Below are 26,026 nucleotides of genomic sequence, written 5' to 3' on the forward strand. Positions count from 1 at the left end.
GCTCAGGACAAAGGCTCTCTCCTTGAGGAAATCTACAACATCCTTGAAATTTGGCATTTTCTGTCCCTTACGCTCGAGATTCTTCAAATGTTCGGCAAATTTGGATTGCATCCACTTTGGCAGCCGCGCAATGACTTTCTCCAGATTATCTATATTCATCTCACTAAGGTATCCCATTGACTCTAAAGTGTCATAGGTAACTTGCGCAGTATCAGCATAGCGCTGCAGGCTGTCCTTATCATTTGCTTGTATAGCAGGTCCCTTCGTAAGTGATTCAACACATGCTCTCACTACTTGAAATGGCTGGCCAAACCGTTCCTCTAGTGTCTTGAGTGCCTTTGCCAGGCCACCAGGCATTGGCTCATATCTCTACACTGCGGTCAGGGCAGGACCGTTCAAGAACTGTAACAGACGGGTCATTTTCACAGCATCACTGAGAGGCCTGGTTTCAACCAACTGCTTAAATCTCTGACGAAAGGCTAGGTAATTTTCAGGGGATCCATCAAACTTCTGAACTTGTACATGTGGTAGATCATAAGCGGCACTCATTTTCTCCATTGAAGACATGATAGCAACAAGACTTTCATTCATAATTGAACCAGCAGCACTGGGCGTGGCTGTACAGCGGTTGGTGCTCGTGAGACATGGGGTTTCTTCAGTGGGTGGGTCAGCAGGTTGTGACTGACCGTTGTCTTGAATACGTGGTTTAACAGTCTCAAGTGTACCCTCATCCGTAACAGTAGGAGTTCTGAAACTCATACCTGGCACTTTGAAATAGGTGTTTCCAGAAGTGAGTGTATTGGAAGTCTGGGCATTTACTAATCCTGGTGTTGATGTATGAGATGGCTTGGTCACTGGTACATTATTGCCACTAATCGCAGATGGTAGTGTTTCGGGTGGCACCCTTGAGGTTTGAGACCTTGAGTCCTTTAGGTCAAGATTTGGAGACCATTTGATACCCTCCAGGCCCGTGACTGGATCAGATATTTCCTGTTCTGCAAGGGAAGCCTCTAAATTGGCTAGTTCTACTTGATTTCTTGCCGCTGTAACTTCCCTTTCTGCTTCCAATTTGGTGAGTTCTAATCGGTGTTGCAATTCTAATTCTGTTCGTTTTATTTCCATTTCGACCTTTTTTACCTCCAGTTCTACTAGCTTCTTACTCCTTTCTTCAGCTTGTTGCTGCATAAGTAGGGCCTTGGCTGCGTCGATTTTAGCCCTTTGGGCCCTGGAGCTACACACATTTGATTTTGAGACCCGACTACCATTAGATTTCACGGATTCCGGGGGGGTACACTCCTTGATTGATTTCACTTCTTCTAACACTTGGCTGTTGTAAAAGGCAGCGGCACTAGCAATAAACTGATGTATTCTCTCATTGTATTCTTGTATTCTAGACTGCTGAACCGCACGGTCGGTCAAGACTCTTTGATACCTTTCACAGCTGGTATCGAGTAAATCAGCGTATTTCTCAACACAAACACAATACTGCTCCCACGCGGAATTAAGGCTAGTTTGTACGGTTCGTATCTTGACGACGTTGCCGAAGTCTCCGAGATTTTCATCCAGTTGATGACACAGTTTCGTGATATTAGACAAATATCCCCTTCGGGATCTGTCCAACACTTCCAAACGCTCGAGTAGGATTCCTCGTTGAGTCATGACCTTTGATGTCACTTCGATTCACACGCACAAATATTTTCACAGTTAAGACTTTGGACGTCCACTCATCACAGGCAAGATGCTCGTATGGTTTTTACGAAGATGTCCAGGGGACAAAAACGCGCCTTCACAACACAAGGGTTCTTGAACACAAGTTTAATAATCGAGAGTTGCATACTCAGCATATTTTCTTAACAACACAACAGGATCGGAATTAAAGTCTCATCTTTGGCTAACAAGCTTCACCTCGCAAGTAAAAACCTACAAAACAAACACTTAATCACTGTTGGAACGGGATTTGGAAATACACGAGCTCCTAAGACTCACCATACGATGAGAAACTCCCGGCGACTAGCGCGTTACAAAGCACATGGTTTCTTTCTCGCTACACGACGACACTGAGACGCGCTCACTAAGCATGCTGGGAGAATAAATTACAAAAACGGAATGGAACGGACTTAGGAAAACAAAAATTGTTCTCTTGTTGAGGATTGGCCTCAACAACTGTGTTAATCTTAATTTAAACAGTCGACTTTAGCGCTTGTCAAAAGTGAGAACCGGCTCGCCGTATAGGTGATTTTGGAAATTTTTTTAACCATTTCGCTTACGCGTGTTTCGATCGTCCTGAATATTGAATGAGTGCAATTTGTATTGTAAAATTGTGAAATACTGCATTCTGTCTGAGGTCTGTATGATAGAAACAGCGCCTCATGGTACTATTTCACCTCAGATGCGATGTATAAAAAATATCAAAGGTTGGTTTACACGTCCCCAGACTTGTTGGCAAGATTTTGTAAAGTAAACTTATCGAACGCAAAAAATTCGACCTGATTTGTTTTCCTAATGTACTGTGATCAAGAACCATTATGGCTATGCTATTTTTTAGGTGTAGGAGCTTCGCTTTTAGCCCTGGGTAAATCTATTTATTAATTTACAGTTTGAAGAGAGCAATTTCTGGTTTGATATTTATTCTTTTATTAGCCTTTATTATTCAACAAAAATAACACTTGGCGTCCTACTTGCTTTAATCTACAAACGACCGGTTTCAATAGACCGGCGAAAGTTCTCATTTTATTAAAGCACTGAGGTTACGGCAACTTCGAGTTAAACTGATTTCACGGGTTGTCAAAGAGTCCAGCGATTCCCTTTTCCCAGGTGAGCGCTGACTCATTTCGCTTCAATATTCAGAAATGCTCTCGATCTCTTTACGCTTTCATTGCCTTTCGCCCGACATGTTTTGCACGGCGTTTAGTCATGCGAAACCTCCACGAAACATCCACGCAGCGCGCGAGGTAACTTTATCCCGATTCTAAAAATAACTCGAGACGAATTACCTATGGAATAGGGTGTGTATGGGGGATGCCTTCTCTGTCCCCTTTATCCTCTCTTGATGATTACCATCGCTTAATTCCTGTTGCGTGGGAAGGCTTTAAAGATCTGAGAGGAACCTCGGAAATTTATTCCATGACCGCGCCTTAAAGTCGAAAAATTGTAATTATAACAAAAGCATCATTTACATAGAATTTTTAAAGAACAACAGCTCGAAAAATATTCTGCTTCCTTGCTACGTGTGTTGCGAATTGCCGGGAAAATGAACACCCTTAGTGAAACAGATCTGGAACTACTTCGTGCGCATCGCTTTGTGTTTGTTTTGCAGAATCGAGCATTCCATCGTCTTATAAACCTGGTAAAATACGCCCTTTCATGGACTTTCTTTCACACCGAGCATTAGATAATAATTTACCAATATCGCACAACACTTTGATAGGTCAAGTTCATAGTCGATTCTACAGTAAACAGAGGCGACTCGTGCGATCGGCTGTAAAATGTTCGCTTCACTTACCGTCGCAAATAACTCCTCCGAGCCCTGTGAACAATGCTGATGTTTTCAGACCCTTTTCACAGGAGTTGATTTGGATAGGAGAAAGCTGTTATCCGAAAATCGTGGTTTCTGGACTTATTTTGAAGATAAGAAGTGAAGATACGCTTCTTGAGAAAAAATGTATTTCATTGCCTTTTCAGCCTAGCATATTGTTTCTCATCGAGAACCATCGACGAAAGAGTCCGAAAAATGGTTATCTTTGTATGCTGATTGACTCCGAAGTATACTCTATTGTCACTTACTCACTTTCGGAAAACTAAGTATGCTGATTGGCTCCGAAGTATATTCTATCGTTACTTACTTACTTTCGGAAAACTGATTCGATGCCAATAGTGACTCCTGCGCATGCGCAGTAGTCACAAAAAGCACTAATATAAATTTTAAAAACTAAACGGAGAAAAAAAAGGCATCTTTGGTAACTCAAACTTAACTCAAACTCAACTCTAACTCAACTCAAGCTCGTAACTCGATAAATAGCAGATCCCCGAGAGTAGTTTGATGCAAGCAATTGCAAAACGGGAACGTACAGGCTTTGAAAAGTTAACAAAACCCCGGGAATATCACGCTTCAGAACAAGAGCGCTGATTATTTTTGTCTAGATTAGAGTTACTTCGAGCCATTTTGGATGTCTTTTTAAGACACCATGCATATGGTAATCAGCCACTTATAAAACGATACATTAAAGTAAAATTAACGTGTACTTAATTTCCTCTAGATGTGAATGAGTGTACTCCAGTGTATGTGGCCAGCCTGAACAGAACTATTATTCCTGCCGAATGTGATCAGCTTTGCCACAACACCCAAGGGAATTACTCCTGCAGCTGCAACCATGGATACCGTCTGCTCTACGATGGCAAAAGATGTCGAGGTATTTAAGAGTGACATTTGTTACCCCCACAAAGCCACTAATTTCTGATAGTCTCTTCGAAATCCTGCAGATAACTGTTGATATTTTAATACAAACAAATTTAATTTTTGAACAACACAGATGCAGACGAATGTCTCTCGGGAAGCCACTCTTGTCAGCACATTTGCCATAACACACCTGGATCTTATGGCTGCTCTTGTTTCTCCGGATACAGACTTAAACCGGACATGAGAACATGTGAAGGTGAACGCCTAAACTTTTTTTCTCTGATCGTTTAAACAAAATATCTATCTTACTCTTGATTCTGTTGATTAAATGCCCCTTGACGCTTAAACATTAACTGCTTAGTGTAACCCACCATAAAGAACTGCGCAAAACGGGGAATCTAACTGACACATCGTTCATTGGGAGAATGGCTGAAAGGGTGATGTTGATGCGCTACAAACGCAAATTTGTCCCAAGAATTTTGTCCAGGCATTCGTTACCAGAGATGCAATGCTTTTTGCTTACAACTGATCCAGTCTAATGCTAAAACGTACGCAGGGAATACTATTCCCTGTTCAAGCAGCCAAAAAACCGGCGTAAAAAACTCTTCTCTGAATTCCAACACCAGGTATTTGTAATAATAACCATTAGTTTTTTATTGATAGGGCTTCCTTGCAAGACTATTAAGGCTCCACCGAATGGACGCATGACTTGTAGCGGCTTAGTCACCAACGAAACATGTTTGTTTTCCTGCAATGATGGCTATAATTTGAAAGGCTCTGAAAGACGAACCTGCTTGAATTCTGCAGAATGGGACGGTGATGAGACATTTTGCAAAGGTGAGCAAAGACGTAGTCTCTGTGAAACTCATCTGTAATTAAACTGTTTTTTATAGTTATATATTGCTAATAATGAGATAAAGCAATCATAACTTAAGCTTACCCATACACCCTCTTTTATAAGAACGTCCATTTTTCGAGTTGAGCCTGGACCTTTCTTATTTTCTGAGCAGTTTCAGCCTGGAAATGTTCTTTCGAAATATATTATAGTTTTCACATTTTTAATGAATTTTACAAGTACAGTATAAATGTAGTATTAGTCTCGCTTGCGTAAGCAGCGAGACTCATAATCTGCAAGCCGTTTTTCTTCGTATTTAGGACACAAAAGGGAAGTCATTGTGCCAGGCGTTCTTAGGGGAAACCGTGGAAACTGAGAAAAAGAATCGTTGCTTCACCGAAGCCATGCACTTTTTGCGAAGAAAGCTTAGGAAAGATTAAATTTAGAGCTTTTCCGAAAGGTGTCGGTCCACGAACTCTATCGCTTGAAAGCGTTGATTACTTTGGAACAAGTGAACACTACTGAGTGGTCGAAAAAAAATAAGAATCTTAATTAGCAAAACTGCGATGGTCGGGTGTTGTAAACTCTTATTGTATGCAAATGGATCTTGTGATGGGCACGCGGTTTATTTTTGGCGATGATTGAAATGACGTGCCATGTAAATCACTTTTTTGATCTCTGGCGAAGATGTAATTTCTCTGGAATCGAGGCCCTTGAATTTTCGCGTATTTATACAGGCGTATAAATTGCCTGCGACCGCAGACGTATTTCCGGTCGTCGCCAACACGCGTATTAAATCAATTCAGAAACAAATAAAAAGTTATTATCCTGAAGAACAATCGACGTCGATAAAGTGGAAGTAAAAACCTTCAGCGAGTAAATCCCGTCTCGTGTACAATTAATCGTCTCCTCATTTCTCCATCTAATCTCCATGCAAGCGAGACAGGCGCCCCTGTAGGAGCGTTCTTGTTGATCATAAACAAGAGATAATGAGCAAGCTCATCCACTCTTGTCGTAAACAATAGGAATGTGTTGAAAAATAACAAAATTTTTCATACACACTAACTTTTGGACGTCATATGATTCAGGTTACTTTTCTGGATTTAGAATGTAAAAGCCCAAGTGAAATATTAACCTGCGATCACAGACGGTCCTTCTTCCCTTTTTGTTTTGGAGACGAGGGGTTCTTTTTTTCTTCTTTTCCCTCCGCCGACTCTATCCCCGAAAGAAAGAACGCCTGATCGTAGATTCGATAGTCAGTTGGTTTTGGAAGCCGTTTAAAAAGAAAAATTTAACTTAAAAACGTTACTCGACGTTTCGATGTATCACACATCATTATCAACAGTGAGAAATGTTAAGTTTCAAAGACACCATGCAAAAGGAATATGAGGTCGAGAATCCAACCATCACGGGCAATTTCTCGGTAATCAAAAATGCGGAAACAAATTCGAATGCCTTTCCTTCGAGATGCTTTTTATACAAGAACGCAAACCATCATTGAATGTGCAGTCGGATTCGATTCGAGCTAAGCTTTCAATTAAGTAATACATAACCATGAAGCATGCACGAATACGATATAATTTATTCAAACTACAGCTCTTTCACAACTTGGATATTTAATATTTCCCAATCTTTATAATGGTGTGTGATACATGGAAACGTCGAGTTTAATTGTTCTTGATCGCAGGTTAGTGAAAAATAAATTGTTGTTCTCTTAGCCTCGGGTATGCTCTTAGCGTCTTCTTAATCATGATTTTGGCAAATTTCAGGCTGAACGTTCTTATAAAAAAGGAGTGATATTTGGCGGGTAAATAAGAGCTTTATTCCTGATTGGGTATTTGTTGAGCAATGTCACAAAACAAACTTCTTTCACCTCACTCTTGTTTTTATCTCCCGTTCACAGTGAAAAGTTGTGGTCGACTGGACCTTCCAGCTAGAGTACTAGTTTATCTTCCTTGTTACTCCACATTTGGCTCAAGATGTACACTTGGCTGTGTGGATGGCTACTTTGGCGTTGGTAGTGATCGTGCTACTTGCCGCCTGAATAAATCAAGCGAAGTTGAGTGGGACACAGGAAACTTTACTTGCAAAGGTTAGTATTGCTAAGGTTTTAACAGTAATTTAAGTGTTAATGATATATGAAATAAATCATATATGAACTGCGGAAATGAAATGAAGATGAAGAAATGATCGTCGCAGTGAACGCAATTTATGCAATTGCGTAAAGAGGCCTGAAAAAAAAATTCAGGACCTCAACGGGGTTTGAACCCGTGACCTCGCGATTTACCGGTGCGATGCTCTACCAACTGAGCTATGAAGCCACTTACGTGTGGCTTCATAATTTCCAGTGAAACGCCTGTTCATTTGAATCCTTATATCAAATTTAAATGTAAAGGCCTATCTTTCTTATACTATTAGAAAATATTTTTTATATATTTTTAGCCAAGTGGTGATATGCATCTGCCTGTACAGCGCAACCTGATGGTGGTTAATCAAGAAAACTGTCGAAAATTAAGAAAAGTGTCTTAATTAAAAGTACAACTCCTTTGATTTTCACTGCATTGACAAGTATTCTGCTTTAATTTACTCTACTAACCATGTTTCTGGTGTTTGAAAACAGAGATGCGAACCTTTGTAGAGCAGTTTAATTTACAAATAATGTTGTTACATCCATCGATTATTTTACAACATCCCTCCTTGTGTTTTCTTCCTTTGAATGAAATGAAAGAATGAAAAAAAAAAAACGAAAATGACCACAATGTATTTTTATTTATTTTCGAAAGGTAGGATAACCAACTGCATGCTTTCTTTTTCCTCAGAGATAATCCTCTGCAAACCTAATCCTTGTCTTCATGGTGGCCAGTGCATAGTTATTAGCTCAAGACAATTTTCTTGCGATTGTGAGCAAACCGGATATGAGGGCAACCTGTGTGAAAGGGGTGTTGTAACGCCTCCTGTTTTCCCCAAACTAATTCCTGGTCAGCCCTCAGAGAGACTGGAAGTGTGCGCAAAGCCAGAAAATTCATTGACAGTTAATTTACTTCCAACCATGAACTTGTCCATTCAGCCTGAGAAGCTGATAATACAGCATCCTGCATCAAAGGCAGAATTTCAAATAACAGGTTACAATTCTGGGGTTGGAATGGTGATGTATAGTCTTGATGGTGTAAACAAGTATGATTTCATGGCTCCACCCAATAGCGTCGTATTTGTAGGTCGTAATGTCTCAAGTCAAGATAGTGTTTACACGAAGCTTGGTCTGTTAGCGGGCGAGTTACCAGTTGGGTGTCAACGAATGGAAATCGAGAAATTTCCAGCATTTGACTTTAAAATAGCGTTTTATACAAACTCGACCGCATCAAATCCACTTTTAATTGAATCCGGTCCAGTCCACATTATTACATTTGACAACAAGACGATCCCTCTCAGCTTAGCAGGCTATGACTTTTCTTTGGCACCTCCATCACAAAAAAATACAATGGAAAGATTGATTAGACACACAAGCATATCAGATGCGTGGCAAACTGGCAATCAAATGCCTGATCGTTACAATATCGGATTTACAGGAAAAGACCTCATTGAATTTATACAAACAGAGGCCTTTTCGAGGTCCTTTCTGAGATACATAACGGATCAATTGCCGTTGTGGTTAAGATTGGGGGTTAGAGACGAACAAAGTAACCTGTTCGACATAGGGAACATCCAGTCTAATCTTTTTCTAACAACAGATACCCACCTCCCCTACCCAATCTGCAAATTTCCTGCCCACATACAATCCACATTGGTCCTGTATCGTCCAACGTTGAATTACAACATCTCAGTTGAAAACAATCATCTTCAGTTGTCAAGCAAAGGGTCTTGTTTCGCTGCTGCCATTTCCGAACCTGGCGTTTTTCTAGCGTTTTCCCAGCGAGCGAGGAAACAATTTGCAACTATGCAATTTATGCAAGACCTAACTTTAGGAGGGTGGAAACTTCTGGTGTCTTCCTTTGGTTTTACCACTCCACGAGGAAACAACACTTTTGCAAACAGTGTACCAAATGGTCACTTGGTTGGAAATTTCTCCGATTTCTATTATAACTGGTGGTGGCAAGGAAGCGCAAACGTCGATCTAAGCAACGAAGATCAGGCTGTAAATATGAAAATGAGTGGAGATGTCTTTGCTTTCACGGAGGACTTAGATGCGGTAAGTACATAGTTTTCTTCAGCTGTAAGTTTTCAGCAAAAAATAACTTCCACATTTTCTTTAATATTTTTCAATAAGCTGCAGCATTTTCCACAGGTTGTTAAAATGCTCTATGTACATCTGTAAACAAAACGTTTTTTTGTAGGTATTTACCAGTTATTTCTCGAAGCCAACAAGATTTGTCTTCCGTGGATCAGTTGAGTTCAACATTACCCTTCATAGCCTTGGTAAAACAGTACCTTTAACCTTTTACTCAAGCGACGTTACTGGGAAAGCACAATTTGGAGGTGAAAAATGCTCTGTTAATAGTTGAAAATAATAGCTAATTAATTTTATTCCATATCTCTCAGACAAAACACTCCATGAATGACGTAGACCAGTTTCTGGTTTATTAGAAGTAATCTTCTTGTATAGACTGCAAGCCCTTCCTTTTCTTCGCATGACTTAAAGGCACTGTGTCACGGTAGTGCGCATGTGTGAGCTGTGACAGTAGCTAATTGTTTTTAAACCAATCGGAAGCGAGTAAGATGCACGCAAGGAAATTTGTTTGTTCGATTGTATATATCCCTATAATTCATATTCATTCTCTGGTATTCCTCAGATATATGTTGCAACCGATAAGAATAACATTAAAAACCCTGTCCTGCTTTGAAACAAACATTTTTTACGTACCCAAGATAGAAAACCAGTGTCCGATCCGCCACCAAAAATAATTTGTTAACAAACTTAACTGGTCTCTCCGTTTGAGAGAACAACGCAAAATTAAGCATAAACAGGAGCCCATCACTATGGCATAAATTTCAATTGCTTATGAGCAAATAAACAAATTTCTTCCCAGTCGTTGTGCGGGTGTTTCGCAAAACAAACGTTATCGATTTCAACACATAAAGAAACCAGATAATAAACGGAACACTCAGGTAACAATTTATCTTTTAAAACATCAATTCTAAAACATTTACTCTCATACAGCAAAGATACAAGGAACATTCCGAGTGAACCACATCGATAGGTTATAAAGATCGCGCGGCCTGTTGTAAGTAGTTTCTGGTATGCAACTACAGATCGGAGTCGTAAATCGAATTCCTGTTAAAACGTTTCGTGTTCGATGGATTCTTTCCCCAAACCTTACACGACTTCCTGTACAACAAAAGATTGCTGGGCCTTCTCCTTTCTGATTCCAGGCACTCGAGAGGATAAATTGTTGCAGACAATCGGAAGTCATGTCCACGGGGGGGCTCCCATATGAAAGGGCCGGAAATGCTCGTCGGAAATTTTGAATTAAGCGCCTAAAGGAGACCAATCTGGGCGTGGCCCAACCTTTTTTTGACCCCTAAAAGCGATCATTTGAAACTTTGATTACATGAATCGAGTAAATAAAATGAATTGAAAATATATAATTTTTTAATATTTCTTCGCGTGCAACCCTATAAGAGACCTAAAACACCCTAAAAGAGACCGAAATGTGAAATTTACACCCCTAAGCGAGACGACGAGCATCCCTATCCCTCTCATATGGGATTCCCCCCTCCCCACCTCCCCGGGGTCCTGTCCCAGATCAGCTTCACTCGCCGCGGCGTCCAATTGGTAGTCCACGGCTGTATCGAGGAAACCCTTTTCAACTTTCTTTACATATTTAACGTTCAAAAACTATCTGGAAAAGGTAGCAATCGGGTCAGTAAATTAACCGTTAACAATAGATGTTTTCTCTTTCAATGTCAGGAGTCACGTTTTTGGCATCAGGTTTCAGTGATGATTGCCGAGTGCCACAGGGATTCGTTTTCGCTCTTGAACGATCCTCAAAAATTTTCAGTGCAAGTCCCTTGGCTTATATCATCAGGCCCGATGGTGGCCTGAAATATCTGCAGATCTACTATTCAGTGACTGGTGGCCACGTAGTCTCGGGGCAGGACAATAAAAACAACCTAAGGTTTGTGGAATGGCAAGCGCAAGAAATTAAACGTACTCTCCTTGCTGTTGGAAGAACTGTACCTCAACTGCAATTCATCACAAGGAGATGGGAAGCAGTGACAGACGAGATGTTAGCTGATGTGACCAAAGCTCGACACCTTCTGTCCTCTGCTTCCGATTGGCTGGAGCTGAAAGTGCTTGTGAAGCAGCTGGATGACGACCTTGATATCATATCTCGCGCGTTTGACCTTCTTATTGCTAAGCTGCAGCCCTACAGGAATCAAACAAGAATAAACAGTTTTATCCATAGTTTCATTAAATTAAGGGCAGACCTCCCCAAGGCTATCTCTCTTTCTTTCTCCAAGTCTGTTATTCAGCAGAACTTTATAGGTTTGCGATTTCTTTTGACTGCTCAAATATGCCACAAAGAGCTCTGCTTTGCAAACATAGACTCAAGTATCTGGTCCCTGAATGGCAGCGATTGTCGCACCAACCCATCAAGGCAAGAAACTGGTTTACTTGTTGAAGGAACTGCTCTGAATACTATCTCTCTCGGTAGTCTAATAACACTTCCAGCCGGTGGAACGTTGGAAATGTTCCTATCGCGTGATCATGACCTTGTTTCCACAACCTTTAAGGCTGTTGTTCACCTACTCGGAATAAAGAAACACGCAATGGTAAAAATTGCTGGAAGTGAGTTATCCTTTGTCATCTCAGGCAATATGTTTGGCGGGTTTGACGCTATGTTAAATGTCACAGCTCAAATTGATAACGTTATTGACTGGGATTCCACAGTATTTAGAGTGGAAGGTAAGATGAATAGGTCGTCACACCTCCATTCCCTTCTCAATAAGATGATGAAAAATGAAACTACCATGGCGGCGAGAGATGCAACACAAAGATTAGCGTACTCCCATTCAACATACATTGATGCAAAAAGAAAAGCAGACTTCGTTAAAGACGTCCTAAAGTCAAAACAGTCAGTTGTGGACGAACTGAAGGTCTGGAAAGAAAAAGCTGCTGAGGAGCTCCGTCTTGCACGTCTAAAATGCTATCTTGCGAAACTACGGTTTAATAGCACCTTCTATTTTCGCGAGAACGTCAGAGGCTACATTTGTGAGATACAAGAGTGTAATTACACTTGTTTAAACGGCTGCGTCACCCCGGACCTTTGCCAGGATCCCATAAATATAACTTATCTTCAACGGCAATGCAACACAGTTGACAAACCCATAACAATTAACGTTATACAGAGAGAGATTGAAAAACGCAGTTTCACAGTTCCTACATATAAAACCGTCTACACTGGAGACTGTAAGTTTAGAAACTCCACAGGTATAAAAGGCTTTTTTGTAGGTTTGAAGGAGTTAATATTTGGTTGCTCTGATACTTTCAAAAGAGTGCCAGCTGAACCTCAAATTGTGGAGTACGACCAAAAAATATATAAAGTGAAGTCAGTGGAGCAGATCATTAAGGAAGTGAAATGCAATGGTCACACAATGAGGACAAAGCCAGGTGGATACGGACCGCCATACCAATGCTGCAAGCAGTATGGGTGTAAAACTAAAGTAATGGACCGACGGTGCATCTTAGGCAATGAGAAATGTCTGCTATCCATGACAGAACTCAAGTTCACGCTGGATGCCCTGAATGAAACATTGCAATCAGAATTCCTTTCTTTAAGATCCTCTGTGATGAAGGTCAAAGAAGCAACATTTTCTTTCGAAAAAGTCAGAGTCCTTCATAAGAATGCTGTTTCTCAGCTGAAACATATAGAAACACTTCTGAAACAAAAACTGTCAGTTGTGGAAATCACAAATGCTTCCATGATTCACATTCGACGGATTGTTGACTTTGGGTTGCAAATAGCACAGGTGATGAACTCTTCAGATAATGGAAGAGTTGTAGAAGTTGACGAACTGCACTTTTCTCTTCCCGTGGTATCAGGGGATGCCAAACAGATTGTTTTCCAAACTAATGCAAGCACACTTGGTGGAAAAAAAGTGCCTGTCCGCTTTCTTCTTGATTTCGACCAAGTGAAACGTTCAATTTCTTCGGCATCCAAGGACATTATTGTCGACTTATTTGGTGGAAAACGCGCAAGAAGAAAGCGATCAGCAGCAGAAGAAGAGTCTACACATTCTTTGCATTCGAGCGGCTTTACAGATTACCCATACGTGTGCCTTTTTGTCAACAATACACACTTATACTTCAGCTACATGTTCAAATCTTTGCATACCCTTATTTCTTCCGTCAAATTATTAAACCAACAGCTGACATTTGGAATTCAAGGCCTTGAGCAGCTATCCCAGACAATGAATGCTACCGGTTCGTTGTTCAATGCCTCAAAAATAGCAAGTAACTTCAGTAATGAATATCTAAACAGCTCTTTTATAACAGGATTCCTAGAAGTCATACAGGTGTTAAAAGACGAGAATATGAAGATGATGAATGATTCTTCTCAATCTTGGAATGACACCTTTGAGGCTTGGAAAGCTTTTCTGGAGGTTTACACCTTAGAAAAAGGCTTTGAAGGGTGCTCTGGCACACAAGACTGCATCATATACTTTTTCGACGGAGCAAAGGAATTTTATGAGTTTGAAAACAGTCGGAGGGCACTTGAGATAAAAGACGCCCTTCCTCGACTTCAAAACGTGATTCAGTCATTAACAACTAAAGCCTTGAGTATGGAGGAAGCAGAGCAGATTCTCGTTCACGCCGACCACTTATTGAAAAAAACGCTTGATGACTCCGTTTTGTGTGGTGGATCACCAAGTATAACGTGGTCGTCTCAGGGAGATGTTATTATTTTCCCCGGAGAGAGTCTTTCTCTAAATTGTAGTGCAAAGGCCGAAGAGAGCCTAACATATGCTTGGCGACGAAATGGTAAGATCATTAGCAAATCAACATATGGAGGTTTCTCGCTAGACGCCGTCACCAAGGATAATGAGGGAGCTTATGTCTGTGAGGTTTCCAACAATAAAGGAAGCACTTTGTCCAATGTCACAATAGTCAAAATTCATAGCAAACCTGTAATCACTGAACATCCACAGCCACAAAGAGTAGTCTTTAGAAGCCAAATACCAGTGACATTTAAGTGCAATGCAACTGCTGAGCCATCGCCTACTTTCCAGTGGTTCTTTCAATCCACAAAATCATCCGTTATTAGAATCAACGAATCCAGACCTGTGCTATACATCGCCGACCCTCGTCTTAACCAGGAGGGTTATTACTTTTGTGAAGCATCTAATGAACACGGTAGAGCAGTCAGTCAAAGAGCCCGACTAGATGTGTTAAACTACACAGTTGGCCTTCCACGATTACTGATTACTTTTAACCTGACCAACCTCTGTTGGCTAACATCTAATTCTTCCAACAATTCTGTCCCAGATTCTCAGTTATGTGATGGATTACCTTCATCACTGGACGATAATCTGACTGACAGCCTCCTAAATTCTCTGGCAACATCGCTGAATTTGTCCACCTCGTCAATCTCTGGACTGACGTACTATTCCGAACATACGTCAAAACTATATTTGTCATTCGTTATTGACTTTGAAAAAGAATTGTCAAAAGACGAAAACTTTACAATCTTTACAAAAGTAGCTGAAGCGATTGCTATTGCTGACGCAAGGATGGTCGAGAAACTTCAAAAGTTCAACTCAGACGTGCTTAGCAGGACCTTTAAAGTTTCTTGGAACTCCACAACTCTGATTGGGGAGCCTGGAAGTATATTTGCTTACCCGTTATCACCAGAATGCCCTGAGACACAGTTCCTTAGTGAGCAAGGTTTCATCTGTGGTGAGTTGCGTCTTCTTACATTGGTCACTTTTCTAATATATGTGTTAAAAAGAACAATATCGTAAATATCATTTGTCTCAACATTCAGCCACACACACTAAGGATGCGTCAGGCGACAGAGGCACCTGTGCCTTAGTTTTGTAAGTGATCTTTTTTTAATCAAGCGAGTATATAAGCCCTGTTCAAATTTCGCTTGTTTTGCAAAGACATTTGTCAACAGGAAGCCATTCCTAGTGCGAACATTTTTCACCTACCGAAATTTTCTCAAGTGTCATCAAACGTCAAAGATGCCGTCGAGAAAGTTTGGATGCCACAATTTTTTGTCAGGCGACAAAATCATTTGTTCCTTGACAGCTATCCTTCGTCGGGTCATCTTATTTCGCGAACGTGGCTAATTCAGTTATAGTTCCTTGACGTTTTTGGTTTCATGACGTTTTTGGTTTCATGAAAACTTTTGGTGCCTCAGGTACGATCAAGGTTAATTGGTAACTACAAAATTTTCAAGTTATTTGCAAACGGCAAACTTTTTTTTTGTTGTAGTGTAAAAGGACCTAAAGCGACTCAAAAGCTGACATTTCGAGTGCTAGATAGTCCCACGTCAGAATGAACCGGTTAAAATCTATACATGCATGTGTACGACTCTGTTTTTCTTGGTAGACTTTGCTAAAAGAACTAAGTGAACTAAAAATTGACCTCGATTCATCAAGTCAATATACAGCAGGACGCAGTTGGAGAAGTATAGAGAAATCAATAACGCTACCTAGTAGATAGAAATTAATCTGATGTTTAATGTTCGATCTACCTTTGGAAAAACTGGGACAAGAAGAATTGCGTCACCATGTAGATTTTCTGTCTCGCCCGTTATCTCCGTTAATTGTTTGGCCCCGACTTGAGAGAGAGCTTTCCAAGAAAAACGACGTTTTTTCTCATGTTTAAAAATCCTAATACATATCGCGTTAAGCTGGCTTAACTCGTTTGCAGTTTTGTTTTGTTTTGTTTTGTTTTTTTCAATTACTCTCTAAAAAGAACTGTCTAAGTTATCTATTTATTTTAAGCTTAGTTAGACATGTTATTTCTTTTAGCCAACTGCCCGGCTGGTTTATACTACAGCCCTGAAAACGGCACCTGCGTTGAATGTCCACATGGTACATACCAAACAAACCAAGGTCAAAAAGAGTGTATACACTGTGGCCAAAACCTCACAACAGCTATGAAAGGAACTGTAGAAGAGAAAGACTGCATTGGTTAAGTGTCCGACTTTTATTATTTGCGCGCGTAGTGATTGCTTTGCCATATGTTTACTAGAGGTTTCATTTTATCAAAGGTCGGCAAATATCTTCGCTCGTTCTTTCTTTTTTTTCCACAAAATTCCATGTGTAATTACACGGCATATTAAAATCAAGAGAGGATCGCTGAAGTACAAAGTGAGACACAGCAAAATGCTTCGGTGCATTTATACATGTTTGTCAAAAAGACGTCAAATTTTGTCATTCTTTAGTGTGCATGATATTAAGTGCCCGGTCCTCAGTACCTCGCTTCAAGGTAAAATTTATTTTGGAATTCTGCAAGTGCAATCGAGGCAAAGAGAGCTAAATAAATATAAAAGAAAAGTAGCATTGCTTTCATTTTACAATAAGATGTATAAATTGATATTAAGCGCCCGGATCAAATGCCCCGCAAGTAGTTGTGTCGCACCAAAGCTGGATACGCCGAGAAAGAAAAGTAGCGTTAGTCTACTTTTGTTCGGCAGTTTCCGTTTGGTACAGCACGAAGTCGAATTATCAGTCTTTCCTCTCCAGCCTTGGATATGTTGCAGCCCAGTGTTTGAACTGGGCCTCAACCTCTTTAATGTAACTATTAAACTGTTCTTCATTTCTTAGCTGACTGTCCGAGTGGTTCATTCGCAACACTGAACAGAAAGTGCGTTTTGTGTCCTCGCGGAACTTACCAACCCTCAAGAGCTCAGCTATCTTGCATACCGTGTGTTCAAAACTTGACTACCGCAACAACTGGAACGGCGAACAATAAGCACTGCATTGGTAAGAGTCAGGAGCCCATCAAATGGAGCCTCCATCTCCATTAATTTCTTGAGTCAACCCTTTCCCGGGTAGATTTCTAAATAGAACGGCTAGTTTCCCGCGAAAAGTGTCATATTTCCGTGAGTCACGTATGTCACCGTGAAAAAATAAAATTGGATGAAGTCGAACTCAGAAGCCCGTCTTTCAACCGTTTTCCTTTATTCCTTTACGTCCGTTTTTTCAATTTTACAGCCGCTGGGATCTGGGTATCATGAAATAAAAGTTAATGAATTACCCGACTGAGACTGAGCATGAAGCGATGGGACAAAGGCAGCGAACTGAGGATCACGGAAAAATTATCTTTGCGAGTGTTTTTTTTTTTTGCTGTCATACATCCCACATTTAAGCATGCACCTTGAAAAGAGACGACGATTAAACGTTCTGTGGACGATTTGAAACTTTTCGATGATCAGCGACGAAAAAGTGCCACGATCATATGATTTTTGTCATCACCGAGGAGTGGATTTCGCCAGTTAAGCACCGCGTGCAAAAGCGATGACCTAAGTAGCAAGTAACGAGGAATGCTTCAGTTCCGAAATTTGAGAAATTGCAGTCTTCCTTTACAACTGGCTTGTATCACCATGAGAGTTGCCTGATAAAACTAGCGCTTGAAAATTTGAACAGAAGACAACAGTTGCTCGACCGTGAAGTTAACTCAACCGTAATTTGCTAACAGAGGAATTTGTGACATCGCGCTCCAGTCGAAAGACCCACTTATCTCAAGAAAAACAAAATGGATTGTATCTGCGCCAAAAGAATTATGACTGACTAACAGGACAATTTTCAGCAGTTAATGTAGAAGTTTAGGCTCAATTCCTTCCTTCGAATTCGCATCTGTAGATCATTTTTTTGCGAGCAAACAATGGCTGGGCCCGGCGTTACAAAACATAGCAGGGAATCATCACACTAGCTGACGGACAAAACAACCACAAGGACTACAATTATTTATTCAGATAAACGCATTTCGGAAAACAAAACCTTGAAAAACTAGAAATTTGATTAATATTCAGTCATTTAGCCGAAATAAGAACCTTGACGCCGAATTTCCTGCTGTTTGATTAAGTACAATAGCAGTGTCATTTCGTGGTTGTGATTGGCTCTTCCCACCGTCGGCGCGCGAAGTCTCCCCTGGGAACCGTTCTAATTATAAATCTACTCGGGAAAGGGTTGACTCCAAGGGCTTGTATGGGAGATGGAGGCTCCATTTGATGGGCTCCTGTAAGAGTTCAACGTGCTAAAAAGATTGTGCAAGGCACCATAACCGCCAATCGACACCTTAGAGTCAAACTTCCCTACCTGACTAAAGATCTTGTCTCAGTTAAGGTGAAAGCGACATTGGTCAGTTGGGCGGTGACGTTAAGCCGTTGGTCTTGCAACTTCATACGTCTTTGTAAATGGGACGTAAAAGCGCCCACACTGCTGTTCAGCAGCAGGAGGGGAAGGGAACTAGACCCCAGAGGTGCGGTCCATCTCTCATGGGGGAGGGACTGTAACGGACCAACAGTGGCGTCACGGTAGAGGGTTGTCCAATACTAACAAATAGACTCCATTGGTGTTAGTGGTGATAAGAAGAGTCTCCATTGGTACCAATGGTATGATTGATACCAATAGAAAATTATGTCATTCCAATGGTTCTATTGTTGAATATGCATCTCATTAAGGCGACTTGGATTATTTTCAGTCGGGCCGGGAAAAGGCGCAACAAAAGTTTTCAAGCACAGGCGGAACAGCCCCTGGGTACCGACTCTCACCGGACCATTTCCAAACGGTCAAGCGAATGCTGGCTCCTGATTGGGAACAAAAAATGCTTTGTATTATTGTACCCAATCGGCGAATAACATCTCCTGAGTTCTTTTCGTAAGTTCGTACACGACGGTTATAGACTCGATCATGGCTTGTCTGGTTCATGCACCAAAGAAATGCATGCAGTCAGGAATCTTTCGGTTTGATATAAACGCTACATTTCAAAATACTGGTAGTCTTTACACTAGAGCCTGAATAAGCTAAGAAATATTTCAAGACAAGTAAATTTTAAATTCTTCAAGTAAAAGAAAGCTTCACACACAACCTATCTTTTTTCTTCAGGTTTTCCCACGCAACATAATTAAGATTGATTGACATGCTTCGCCTTTCTCAAAGCTTCGAAACCGCAAGTTCGCTAAGTCGGTTTTAATGAGATGCAAAGTAACGTTAATTGAGATTTTGCTTAGGCCTTAATTCACACACGCATTTTTGATTAAGTAAAACTTAGCAGCTTTTAAGTCTTACTTAACAGCCTAATGTAAAGACAACCACTGTCTACACGAAAACTAAAGGCGCTTTTCCAAAAATACAAGCTTGAGCTTACAACAGGTATTCACGCTTGCATCGATCAGGCCTTCGTAAATATTAGGGAGTTTAATATGCCACGACAGCTGACAACCACGAAAACGTCGCATGAAGAGTGAAGTCACATTTTTTCAGTCTCTATCGTTATTTTTCCAACTCACTTACTTTGTCAAATGCAAGTGAACTCTTCTGGAGCTGAATTTCTATCAACCATATCCAAGTTCATAAAGGTAAAAAACATTTTGTCATTGCTTGTTTACGTCCTTCACAAAACTTGAAATCAGGCGTTTTCACGTGGTAGTCGTGCAGTGACGGCAAAGAAATATACAAAAAAGCGTGATCCACGTGCAAAGTTGTTGTTTTGCCTTGTCAAGCTATTGCTTTTTTTACTTTCTCGTCCCCGCTTCATTTTAAACTTCCTATTATTTACGATACATTGTGATCCGTCAGAAACAGAATTTTCTCAGTGCAAATTAAATTGCTCCAGCTGATAGCATCCGAAACGTTTTTCGACTCATCGGTAGTTCCTTCGTTTCTGGTTAGGAGAGCTTGGTGAACGAACCGGGCAACTGTGGCGAGATAATAACCGTCGTGTACGAACTCACGAAAAGAACTCAGGAGATGCTGTTCGCCGATTGGGCACAATAATACAAAGCATTTTTTGTGCAAAATCAGGAGCCAGCATTCGCTTGACTGTTTGGAAATGGTCCGGTGAGTGTCGGTACCCAGGGGCTCTTCCGCCCATGCTTGAAAACTTTCGTCGCGCCTTTTAACCCGGCCGGACTGACTACCCCTGGGTCTCCGAGAATGGGTTCAGGGCAATTCCAATGGTCCCTTGGTAACTATTAGCGCGTTTCTACTTTGTGTGAGAGCGAAAATGTTTTGTGTGGTTAGCTTATAGAACGAGGAATATTCATAATAACTATTAGCGCGTTCTACTTTGTGTGAGAGCTAAATTGTTTCGCCGGCATGGATGGCTTTTCTAGAACGAAGAATATTCATAATAACTATTAGCGCGTTTCTACTTTGTGTGAGAGCGAAATTGTTTTGCGTGGTTAGCTTATAGAACGAGGAATATTCATAATAACTATTAGCGCGTTTCTACTTTGTGTGAGAGCAAAATTGTTTTGCGTGGTTAGCTTGTAGAACGAGGAATATTCATAATAACTATTAGCGCGTTTCTACTTTGTGTGAGAGCGAAATTGTTCTGCGTGGTTAGCTTATAGAACGAGGAATATTCATAATAACTATTAGTGCGTTTCTACCTTGTGTGACAGCGAAATTGTTTTGCATAGATGGCTTATAGAACGAAGAATACACATAGGACAATAGAACCATTGGAATGACATCATTTTCTATTGGTACTAATCGAACCATTGGAATTGCCCTGTATCCAGCCAGGTCACAACGGAAATAATCTAAGTCCCCTTAAGGAGACGCATATTCAACAATAGAACCATTGCTATGACATCAGTTTCTAGTGGTACCAATCGTACCATTGGTACCAGTGGACCATCGGTTTGACGAATCGTATTCGTTTGTGTATATTGGACATGCACGGAGATGCCCTGCCATAAATAGGCGAATCTTGATAAAATGAATAAATAAACTAGTGATAATTGCAAACAAGGGGAGTACGTTAGGCAGGGAGGGGTGATGAGACAAGGGGAGGGGGAGTGATAGGTGGAGGTAAGGGGGTGCAAGGAGTGTTAAGTATGATATTTATATGTTGTCATATTTTCTCGATATTCCAAGTCCCGTTTTGATCCACAAACTACAATCAAACCTCAATGCAGAAAGCTGATGAAACGTGTTCTACACGTAACATTGAGAAATGAAAATAGAAATAGATTGTAGAGGTCAATAATAACCCTTTGTCAAAAATTGGCCTTCTTCAGTATGATCTCCTGAGATCAGTGTTAATGTCCCGTATTGTTTACTCTCCCACTTTGGAATGTATTGCTTTTTCATTTTGCCGGCCTCAAAAAATTCCAAAGCGTCACGTAGTCATTCCCCAATGAATCCTGTCATTCTCTCGTAGTTAGTTTTGCTTGAGTCAATTATTCGTTTTTACGGTGCCGGTAACTATTGACTTCGATTCAGTGGCGTTTTTTCTGAGGTTAGTAAACCAGCTTTCGTAAGTGAGTCGTTGACAGTAATCTGCAGATTTCGCAAAATCTCAGTCGATTTAATAAGAATAAGTTAAGCCACAATCTTTGCATATTTGATTTACTGATATTTTGTACCCTTCCCAAGGCTCTGAATTTTGAAGATAGAATATTAGGCAAATGAAATTATGACTATAGGAAATCAAAAAGGCGATATGTTGTCTAATGTGTATCCCCTCATCTTGAGGTTGTTTTTTCCCGGTATTCACTTTCTATTTTGTATTTCAACCAAAATTTGCAAAGATTATTGATATAATCGGGGGGGGGGGGGGGAGGTACAAAATGCAAGAAACAGATGTAAATTGTTGTCAACGAGTTACGGCCCATGTTAAGGGACACACATAGCACTAAAGCGCGCAGGGCAGTGATATTTGTATCCCTTTCGTTCGAGGTTTCTTTTTCCTTCTCTCTGATTGTCTCTCATGGCATTTTTAGAATCATTTGACACAGTACACATTATCAGTGATTTCAAGAGAACATAAAAGCCTCCTGGTGGTTAATGAAAACTGCATTAAGTAATAGCACTTTTACAGACCGAAGCAGTTAACTTTGCTGGAATGAACTGATAAAATCTAAACCATGTAAACCTTAAAATATTATGGAGCATGGGTGGTCCAGGGGCGGGCGCACTACTAAAAAAACTATGATATGACGGAGATACACATAACACTGTGAAATCGGTAGCGGCGCTCTTTGTATCTTTTATAAATTGACAGAAATCAAACTCTGAGTGGTTTCAACTTGGGAGTTCGCGTAGCAGTGAATCTCATGGTAACAGATGTTTGCTTTCTCTTCTCTTTCTTACACGAACCTTGCAGCTGACTGTCCTGCTGGTTCATACAGTTCCCTGAACAGAACGTGCATCTTATGTCCTCTTGGCACGTATCAACCTTCAAGGGGGCGGCCATCTTGTATTTCCTGCGGACTTAGCCTTACCACCCATTCAAGTGGAACAGTAGACAAAAAGCACTGTATAAGTAAGTTAATAAATTCCAACTGTAATATTTCCTGTGGCGTTCGCCATATACTTGTGAATTGATGCAGTTTCTCCTTAAACTCGGCCGTTGCCATTTTAACGGTCGATGGTAACTCAGCCTTTAGTAACGTTAGATGAAAAAAAAATTCTCTGGATTAAGTTACATAAGGCAAATAATACATTTTCAAATAGTGTTAGAAAGAAGATAGTTGGAAAACAGTTTATTAGATATGTACTTCAATTTTTTGGAATTTTGGTGGGTCTAGGTAGTAATGTAAATAAGGGAGGCAGATTCACAAAGGCCCGGGTTTGATTCTGGGTTGCGTTCTTCTTTGTTTTTGTTAGAAACACTCTCAATAACAAATCAAAAATTTTCTAAGGGTACGTTCGATTGATCGTATTCCGGGATAAAAATACGCAAAAGTTTTGTCGCAGATCTCTTGTACCCTCGCTCGGTTAGCTTAATTGGATAAGGGCCGGTCTGCCGAGCACGAGTCCGCGGGTTCAAACCCCGGCCGGACCAACACTCGGAGTCATAAAATAATTGAGGAGAATGTGCTGCCTTTGTTGTGACATCTACAAATGGTTAGACATTCTAGGCTTCTCGGATAAGGATGAAAAACCGTAGGCCCCGTCTCACAGCTCTTTCACTGTTCTGATTCTTGACCATGACACTCCTTTTCTAATTAAACTGCACTGGTTACCTGTATATTTCCGAATTCAATTCAAGATTTTTTTAACTTGTTTTCAAGGCGTTAGAGGGCAAGGCGCCTGTGTAAGCTGACACTGCTGCAAGGCCCGAAAACAAAGTGTAAATCCTTTGGAGATCGAGCTTTCGCCCATTCAGGTCCATCGTTATGGAATGCCCCACCTTTGGAACTAATACTTTTTTCAAATATTGACTGTCTTAAAACCTACTTGTGCGAGAAAGCTTTTAAAACTGAATGATTTTGATTTTTATCTCTCTTTCAATGTTGCAATTAGGTAGCGCTTTAGAAAATTAAACTTAATAGCGGAGCTCCAAGCGCGAAACGCGCCAGCGGAGCACCATGGGTAAATAAATCTACCCATCCCAGAAAATTTGGTAATCACATGACCGACCGACCGTCCGTCCGCACCACAGGCATACCAATGTTTACTCTCACACTTTCTAGCTACTTTGGGAGCCCAGGAGAAAGCTGATTGCACATCAATGTTGTCATCAATTGACAGCTGTCAAAACAGGGTATCCGCTGACCAGTATCACCTGACTGTATCGCGGGCTCAGGTGTGGACCCATCAAGGTCGAGTATTTTTTGAAGTTATCCGCTGACAATTTACTCGTTTTCAAATGATCGCAGGCTCACGTCTACTTTTTTTTAAATTCATATCAAATATGTTGTGTTTATGTCAGTATCGCCAGCACTATTGCGATTTTGATTTCAAACTGACCTCAGACGCAAAAATTCAGCTAGTTTTTTTAAAATATAGGCGGGAAAGACCTTTTCTTACCATGGTCACGTGTTGGTCACGCTCCACGTCCAATTTTTATGCTCTGATTGGTTAAAATTTGACAGATGAGTTCATGCGTAAAATTTATGCAGCATCTTGAAAGTTGTTTACTTTGACAGCTGAAGCTGACAGAGGTTTGAGTCAACTTGTGATGTTTTTAACTGTCTCTTTCCACTGGATGTACAAAATGAAATACAGCTGCTATCAAGAGTGTTCTCTTATTCATGGCTGGTTTGTTTATTGGGTTTTTGGTTGAGAATGCGTCGGTTGCCAAAGCCGATAATCCGATGTCGGATGACATCGTTTTTGTTTTTCACGATGCTGGATGCGTACGAGAATTATAAAGGCTCAAGCGATCCTTGCCTTACTTGATGGCTTTCAGGAGCTGCATCTCGAAATATGGTAAGCCTGAGTAATTATTGTATTTAAATATAATTTCATGAAGTCTAGCGGCGCAGTTTATGAAGCTAGTTTATGCACGTTTGTATTAAGATTTGACTGAGACTGAGATTCTCCCATTTGATGTGCATTGCCTCCTTTAACATAAGTTGTAGTTTGTTGGGTGCACAATCCACGATGGAAAAGCAATTCTTATTAGCTAGACAACGACATGCCTGGGATTGCTGCAAATGCTGATAAACGTGTGAATTCCTGTCCCTGCTCAGATGCTCACGAACGCGCGTCGAGAGATGTCGGCTAGTCTCGCCGATGTAACAGACATTACATCCTGCACACAAAAACTTGTATACAACGCGCGAACGGAGATCGAGAGGAACAGGATCCTTCACACTAAACATACTACCAACCTTAAAAGAAGAAAAAGCTAACTTAATTTTGATGTTAGTAGCCTTTTCTGTGCTTCTCTAGTGAAGGAGCCTACATAGGGTAACTTAAAATAATAAGTTGAAACGGCTTTCTGAACCTGACAACTAGCTGATGGGCGGATTGTAGCTCTACTGACGTATCTATTGATGACCTTTTCCACCATGCTAACAGGGAAAAGGTTCTTACGTAGAATAAGGGTAAGATCTTTTATATCCTTATGAAAGCCTAGCCAAGAATTGTTGATTTTGTAAACCCTTTCCACCAGTGTTCTAACAAGACCCATTTTGTAGGAAAATGAAGTAAAACTAAAATAGTTGGTTAGGAGCCCCGTGACTTCGACTGCAAAGACGAAACATCAAATTGACTGGGACTCTGCGACATGTATAACGTATTCTACAGACTACTATCAACTTCTTACTTTAGAAAGCCACTGAATCGTAGCCAACAGTTACCAGCGTCGTACAAACGACTTATTGACGAGATCAAGCAAAACTAACTACGAGAGGACAACTGGAGAACTGACAATTTGACTAACAATAGACGACTGTTTAACTGTGACAACAGACGGATCGAAACGCACCAATCACTGATTACGAGTCTTCATAGCCAATAACATCACGGCTTAACTGACAGACGACCAATAACATCCCGACATAATTGACCGATCATATCAATAACCAGAGTAAAATACCATCAACTGACGTGATACAACTCACTTTGACTCTGAAGATGACTACCACACAGGTTGTCGAAACGTCAGTCACTGTCAACAACAACAGTCCTATTCAGGACTACGTTCACCCGGACGATCAAACTCAACCTTTTTCATTATCTATTTAACAAATTTTAAACTAGAACCGTGCTTTAATTAAGGCCTTGATTTTTGAATACTTGTATTGTATTTGATGTTTTTATTTAGCATTTTCTATTTCTGTTTGAGAGTTCTAATATAGAGCTAACCTCGCAACTTCCTTTTCAAGATGTCTTTTAATATTATGTTTTTCTTATAAATAAGCTTGTTTACATCTTGAATA

At 40.6% G+C, this 26,026-nt stretch overlaps 1 protein-coding gene across 1 annotated transcript in view; it reads left to right on the plus strand.

The window, feature by feature from the left end:
• LOC140932353 (uncharacterized) overlaps window positions 1-26,026 on the plus strand; it is an 83,110-nt gene that overhangs the window by 40,678 nt on the left and 16,406 nt on the right. The window contains exons 9-18 of the mRNA XM_073381973.1: window positions 4,257-4,409; window positions 4,530-4,652; window positions 5,060-5,233; window positions 7,135-7,323; window positions 8,051-9,417; window positions 9,563-9,704; window positions 11,137-15,126; window positions 16,209-16,370; window positions 17,007-17,165; window positions 22,519-22,677. Coding sequence (XP_073238074.1) covers window positions 4,257-4,409; window positions 4,530-4,652; window positions 5,060-5,233; window positions 7,135-7,323; window positions 8,051-9,417; window positions 9,563-9,704; window positions 11,137-15,126; window positions 16,209-16,370; window positions 17,007-17,165; window positions 22,519-22,677 — 6,618 coding nt within the window. The remainder of the gene's footprint in view (window positions 1-4,256; window positions 4,410-4,529; window positions 4,653-5,059; window positions 5,234-7,134; window positions 7,324-8,050; window positions 9,418-9,562; window positions 9,705-11,136; window positions 15,127-16,208; window positions 16,371-17,006; window positions 17,166-22,518; window positions 22,678-26,026) is intronic.

This window comes from Porites lutea, chromosome 1 (assembly GCF_958299795.1).
Source record: "Porites lutea chromosome 1, jaPorLute2.1, whole genome shotgun sequence".
In the NCBI taxonomy this organism is placed as follows: Eukaryota; Metazoa; Cnidaria; class Anthozoa; order Scleractinia; family Poritidae; genus Porites; species Porites lutea.